Source organism: Babylonia areolata, chromosome 10, assembly GCF_041734735.1.
Source record: "Babylonia areolata isolate BAREFJ2019XMU chromosome 10, ASM4173473v1, whole genome shotgun sequence".
NCBI classification, from domain to species: domain Eukaryota; kingdom Metazoa; phylum Mollusca; class Gastropoda; order Neogastropoda; family Buccinidae; genus Babylonia; species Babylonia areolata.
In genome coordinates this window covers 9,958,076-9,965,106 of record NC_134885.1, presented here as the reverse complement: position 1 = coordinate 9,965,106, position 7,031 = coordinate 9,958,076, and the positions used below count along the sequence as shown (strand labels likewise).

Below are 7,031 nucleotides of genomic sequence, written 5' to 3'. Positions count from 1 at the left end.
GAAACGACTTAGCAACCACCACCACAACGACACAACAGCAAGAACAATAACAACACAACAACAACAACATCATCAACAACAACAACAACAACATAGCAACAACTACATCGAAACGACATTGCCTCAGCAACACAGCAGCAACAATAACAACAACAAAGAAACAACAACAACAACAACAACAACAACGCCAACAACATAGCAACAAACGACATAATGACATCGCAACCACCACCACAGCCGACCACCACCACCCCTCACCTCACCCCCTCGCCCCCCCACCCCCCACCCCCCACCCCCACCCCCCCGATCCCCTCCAAAAAAAGCCGACAGCAACGATATAGCAACAACTACATAAAAACTGCGTCGTCGCAGCAACACAACAACAACAACAACAACAACAACGACGACGACGACGACGACGACATCAACAACAACAACCTCAAACAACAACAACAACAACGACAAAGACAACAACATCAACGACAACAACGACGACGACATCATCAACAACAACAACGACAACGACAAAGACATCATCAAGAACAACAACAACAACGACGACGAAGACGAAAGTTCACCTGATCGCCGTCTCGAGGCACCCCTTTGGGCCCCCATGTATTGGGGTTGGACCATTTCTTCAGACCTTTCTCGTTCCAGGGGCAGGACCGGCACCAAGCGGTCCGCGCACTGAGCAACAGCCACAGGCCGACTGCCAGGCTCAGCGCACACCTCATGCTGCAATGCACAGGCAGTAGTAGTAGTAGTAGTAGTAGTAGTAGTAGTAGTAGTAGTACGTGACCATCATTATTATTATAACTATCTTCTCTTTTTTTTGTAAATTTAGACACAGGCACTACTGAGAAAGCTCCTGATATTATCATCATCATCATCATTATAACTACTAACATTCTTATTAAGACACAGGCACTACTGAGGGAGCTCCGAACATCACCATCATCATCATCATCATCATAACTACTATAACTACTAGCATCATCATTAAGGTACTGGCACCAAAGAGCTCCAATCATCATCATCACCAAAGAGCTCCAATCATCATCATCATCATCATCATCATTATCATCATCATCATCATTATTATGACTAACTATAATTGTTATGAAGACACAGGCACTACTGAGGGAGCTACAAACATCATCATCATCATCATCATCATCATCATCATCATCATCATCATCATCATCATTATTATCATCATCATCATCATCATTATGACTAACTATAATTTTTATGAAGACACAGGCACTACTGAGGGAGCTCCGGACATTATTATCATTATTATCATCATCATCAGCATCATCATTATTATAACTACTATCATTCTTATTAAGACACAGGCAATGCTGAGGGAGCTCCGGACATTATTATCATTATTATCGTTATCATCATCATCATCACCATCATCATCATCATCATCATCATCATCATCATTATTATAACTACTATCATTCTTATCAAGACACAGGCACTACTGAGGGAACTCCGAACATCATCATCATCATCATCATCATAACTACTATAACTATTAGCATCATCATTAAGATACTGGCACCAAAGAGTTCCGAACATCATCATCATTATCATTATTACCATTATTGTTATTATCACTATCACCACCATCATCATCATCATCATTATCGTTATCATTACTACTATTATTATTATTATTATTATCATTATTGTTATCATTAAGGCGCAGACACTAGAGAGCTCGGGACATTAGTAATAGTTGTAGTAGCAGTTGTAGTAGTTGCAGTAGTATCATCACATGTATGGGTTGTTGTTTTTTTGTTTGTTTTTTTTTTGGTTGGTTGGGGTTTTTTTGTTTGTTTGTTGTGTGTTTTTTTGTGTTTTTTTTTTTTTTTTTTTTTGGGGGGGGGGGGGGGTTGTTTTTTGTTTGTTTGTTTGTTTGTTTTTGTTTGGTTGGTTGGTTGGTTGGTTGGTTGGTTTTATGTTGGTTTTTATTCTTCTTCCTCTTCTTTTTTTTTTCCTTTTTTTTTCAAATTTAATTCGGTTTGTTTTTTGCTTTGGTTCTGTCTGCTCGTTGTGACACCCTCTTGAGACTGAAATTGAAACTGTTTCGTTTTTGCTTTGTTTCATTATGTTTTGTTTTGTCTTGTCTTTTTTTTTCTTTTTTTTTTTGGTCGCAATGTTCTTTAGTTTTATTTTGTTTTACCTTATCTCATTTGTTTTAATTCATGCTGTTGGGTTTGTGTGTGTGTGTGTGTGTGTGTGTGTGTGTGTGTGTGTGTGTGTGTGTGTGTGTGTGTGTGTGTGTGTGTGTGTGTGTGTGTGTGTGTGTGTGTGTGTGTGTGTGTGTGTGTGTGTGTGTGTGTGTGTGTGTGTGTGTGTGTGTGTTTCACGTCGTTTTTACTTATTGTGTTTTGCCAAATTTCGTTTACTTGTTTGTTTATTGAATCACGTATTTATCAATCTATTCTATCTTTTATTCTGTTTTATCTTATTTTCGTTTTATTAATTTAATCTATTTTTGCTTTATCCTCTTTGGATTTATCTTGTTTACCTTTTATTAAAGATTTACCATAACGTGCTTCTCCATTTGAATTCGGTCAGTTATAACTGAATAAAAAACCTACCACCGCCACCACCACCCACCCCTTTAATTAATTGTTTTTTTAAAACCACTACCACTTTTTTTTTCTTTTGTTCTCTTTGGCCGTAGGGGTTTTTTTTTCTTTGATTTTATTCTTAGTTTCTTTTTCTTTCTTTTTTCTTTCTTTCTTTCTTTTTTTTTTTTTTTTTTCTTTTCCCCCCTTTTTTTTCTTCTTTTCTTTTTTTACGTCAGTGTCACAAATCGTCATATATCAAAGCCGAAAACCCAACTGAATTCCAGAGTAGGTGTAAAAACCGAAAGATGTTATTCAGTTCTGATGTGACACGTATATACTTTGTCTTGTATACTGAGGCAGTTCGAAAAGTCAGCTACGTATAATTATTCAGCTAGTCAGTCAAGCCAATTAACAAACAAATCGTGGTAATGCAGAACGTAGATACAAGCTAAACTGATCAGTTTCAAGGCCCCAGCAATCCTGAACACGTTATCGTAAGTGACGTTGACTGTCTCACCTTGTGTGGTCTCGTCTATGGTACACCGCACAGCTCAAAAGACTGCAAACTACAGTTGTGTTCCACCAGAACGGTAGAAGACCTCTGTTGTGTCCGCCCGGGTTCTGGGAACGGTCCTATATTGTGTAATAACCCGCCCCCACATACCCTCCCCCCCCCCCCCCCCCCCCCAATCAGCCACACCCCTGGCCGCCCCCACCCTCAACGCTCCCAGTAGCTCCAGCTCATTCTCTTCGCTTTTCGTTGTTCGCACTCTCCATTGTTTGAGCATGTGTGTGTGTGTGTGTGTGTGTGTGTGTGTGTGTGTGTGTGTGTGTGTGTGTGTGTGTGTGTGTGTTCAATTTTCTTTGCTACTGCAACTATTTATGCCTGGGCGGTACCTTGCAGTGCGATGTTATTTCTTCATAAAGCCATCTAATTATTACCATTGTGAATTGCCTTTGAACGATTTCTTTCTTTCTTTCTTTCTTTCTTACATTCTTACTTATTTTATTCTCTCTCTCTCTCTCTCTCTCTCTCTCTCTCTCTCTCTCTCTCTCTCTCTCTCACACACACACACACACACACACACACACACACACACACACACACACACACACACACACACACACACATACAAACTCGGCCGACACACCGACAGACATAGACACACACACAGACACTCACAGACACACAGACACACACACACACACACACACACACACACACACACACACACACAGAGTGTCAAACACACACACACACACACACACACACACACACACACACACACACACACACACACACACACACACACACACACACACACACACACTCGGCGCATATCGACCCAACTGCCTGAAGATGAGTCCGTCGCTTCCATCATAGTTGTACCTCCACTGACGGGACGCAGTGTGTCAGTTTCTATAATAATTATTCACCAAGTCGTGGCGCTGTCATAACCCCATACTCCAGTACACGCACTCATCCTGCCTCCGACAAGATCTTAATTAAATAAAACCCTGTCGGAAAGTTATTCCAGTGACGCCAGCTGGCGGGCTGCGACCTGAACCAACGGTGCGACGTCTTAATTAATCATGACGATGGCGAAAGTGTTATCACATGCACTCACTCTTCAATGCCCTGAACAGAAAGCGAAGAGAGTTTATCTCCCTTGTAGATCTCAGCCAATTCAGGTGTTGCTGAAAACTATATACATTGAACCCAGTCAACTGTCCCTCGATGTCTCCAGCTATTTCGGCTTTCGCACTGATTGTCTGGAATTGACGTGTGATGAACCATGGGGTTCATTTCCTGTGTTAATCAAAGCATAATCTGTTTCTGTGTGCATGTGTCCGTGTGTCGCCGTCCGATGCAATGTTCCCAGCTCGGAGTAGACTGCGTTCACTTAATTCTCCCGGCTCCGGTCAAGTCCGGCTCAACATCTACCTCGATCAGTGTATGTGTGTGTGTGTGTGTGTGTGTGTGTGTGTGTGTGTGTGTGTGTGTGTGTGTGTGTGTGTGTGTGTGTGTGTCTTTCTATCTATCTGTCTGTTTGTCAGTGTTGGTGTGTCGATGTGTGTCTGTATTATGGTCGTGTCTGGGTGTATCTGTGTGTGTGTGTGTGTGTGTGTGTGTGTGTGTGTGTGTGTGTGTGTGAGGTGGGAAGGGGGGGGGGGAGGTCCCACGGTATGTGTGTGTGTTGCCGATAGTAATTAGAAACTGCGGCACCATGATAGGAAAAAGAGTGAGACAAAGGGAGGAATGATAAATAAAATGAATAAAGGAATAAATATACGAATACATTAAAAAGGAAAGAAAGAAAGAGAAAAAGAAATAAAGAAAATGTGTGTGTGTGTGTGTGTGTGTGTGTGTGTGTGTGTGTGTGTGTGTGTGTGTGTGTGTGTGTGTGTGTGTGTGTGTGTGTGTGTGTGTGTGTGTGTGTGTCTGTGTGTGTGTGTGTGTGTGTGTGTGTGTGTGTCAGTGTGTGTGTGTGTGTGTGTGTGTGTGTGTGTGTGTGTGTGTGTGTGTGTGTGTGTGTGTGTGTGTTGTTCACAGTTGTTGTTGTTGTTCAGTGTTGTCAAGTTGTTTGTCACGGTCAGTCGTAGTGTTCTTGTTCTTGTTGTCAGTATTACTCTTTTGTCAAAACGTGGCTGACACGGCACGGATCAGTTTTCTGCGTGTAATGCGGGTTGCTCTTCCCAAGGAATGCGCGTCGCTACACTGAGTTTGAGAGCGCCACCCATCTGTTGCCGTGGGTTCTTTTACGTACGCCGGCCGTCTACTAAAGCGCCGTGCATGCTGCATGCGCCGGGACTTCGGTTTATCGTCTCAGAGTCAATCTTCTTCCTCTTCTTCTTCTTCTTCAGTTCTGCTTCTTCTCAGTTCTCATATGATGTGTGTCGATCACTGTTACATGCGTAGCCGGCCGGATAAATTATGAACTTTGTTTTCTGTGTACTAGTCTCCGGCGGGCTGTGCACTGGCGGCACTGAGATGATATTAGTGCCACTGAGGACTGAGCACCCGACTGGACGAGGAATCCCGGCCAGGAAATAATTTTTTATAAGCATTATTTGTGAGCTAGTGGTCAGTTCCGGCTGTAGGCCCTACATTTCACTGATTGCTACTGATTTTTCTTCGGCACTTGTTTGGGTCCATCACGGTTCTGCCGCTCAGAAGAGGTCTAGATCGCTGAGGAGGGGGACGGTTCAGGCAGAATTGGTATGGTGTTCATTTGGATTCATCAGTGACACAGAATTCGACGGTGTCACTAAAACTCGAAAAGACGCGAAAAGACACGAAAAGACACGAAAAGACATATGAAAAAAAATGTGAAAACGCGAAAAGACATCCGAAAAGAATGTGAAAATGCGAAAAGACACGAAATGACACGAAAAGTGTCTTTTCACATGTTTTTTCAGATGTGTTTTCGTATCTTTTCGCGTCTTTTCGTGTCTTACTTAAAAGACACGAAAACACATCTGAAAAGACATCAGAATAGATATTCCAGGACTTTTCATGTCTTTTCACATTCTTTTCCGGTGTATTTTCGTGTCTTTTCGTGTCTTTTCGCGTGTCTTTTCGTGTCTTTTCGCGTCTTTTCGCATTTTAGTATGGCACGGTGTCACTAAAACTCGAAAAGACGCGAAAAGACACGAAAAGACTCGAAAAGACGCGAAAAGACTCGAAAAGACACGAAAAGACACGCGAAAAGACACGAAATGACACGAAAAGTGTCTTTTCACATGTTTTTTCAGGTGTGTTTTCGTATCTTTTCGCGTCTTTTCGTGTCTTACTTAAAAGACGCGAAAAGACGCGAAAACACATCTGAAAAGACATCAGAATAGATATTCCAGGACTTTTCATGTCTTTTCACATTCTTTTCCGGTGTCTTTTCGTGTCTTTTCGCGTCTTTTCGTGTCTTTTCGTGTCTTTTCGCGTCTTTTCGCATTTTAGTATGACCCGAATTCGAGGCCCCGACGTGCAGTTTCAGAATGCGGGCCCGGTGTCACTAAATCACTGCGGCGCGGCATGTGTGTCCCCGCCGGGCCGCGCCGGTGGGAAACTGAAGGCCGTACTATACTTTACTGATTCCGGCCGACGGACACTCCACCCCGAGGTGCGATTGTCCCGAGTACCTGACTGACTTCGGTCGGGGAAGGCTAAAACGGCGGAAGGAGAGGAGGATTTGGGTCTTTTTAGTGTGCCGAGACCTTGACACAATAAAAAGCAACATTTTTGGCCAGCGGGGAATATCAATTTTAACATTCACTGCTGTCCGGCTGGCATACCGTTGAACAGAAAACCGTGAAAAAAAACATATTTTGTTTATGCGTGTATAACAACAAAAGTGCAAAATTATGTTATCATAGATTAGTGGTCTGTATCAGGCTTGTTTATTTATGATTGTTTATCCATTGGTAGCTGTTCGACGATGCAGC

The 7,031-nt window shown here is 42.5% G+C and overlaps 1 protein-coding gene across 1 annotated transcript in view; it reads right to left on the bottom strand.

Annotated features, from left to right (window-relative positions):
* LOC143286765 (cell surface hyaluronidase-like) overlaps positions 1-3,241 on the bottom strand; it is a 70,913-nt gene extending 67,672 nt beyond the window's left edge. Inside the window, exons 1-2 of the mRNA XM_076594526.1 lie at positions 3,109-3,241; positions 579-735 (exon numbers count right to left, since the gene is read on the bottom strand). Coding sequence (XP_076450641.1) covers positions 579-734 — 156 coding nt within the window. The 5' untranslated portion in view covers position 735; positions 3,109-3,241. The remainder of the gene's footprint in view (positions 1-578; positions 736-3,108) is intronic.
* Between the last annotated feature and the right edge of the window lie 3,790 nt (positions 3,242-7,031).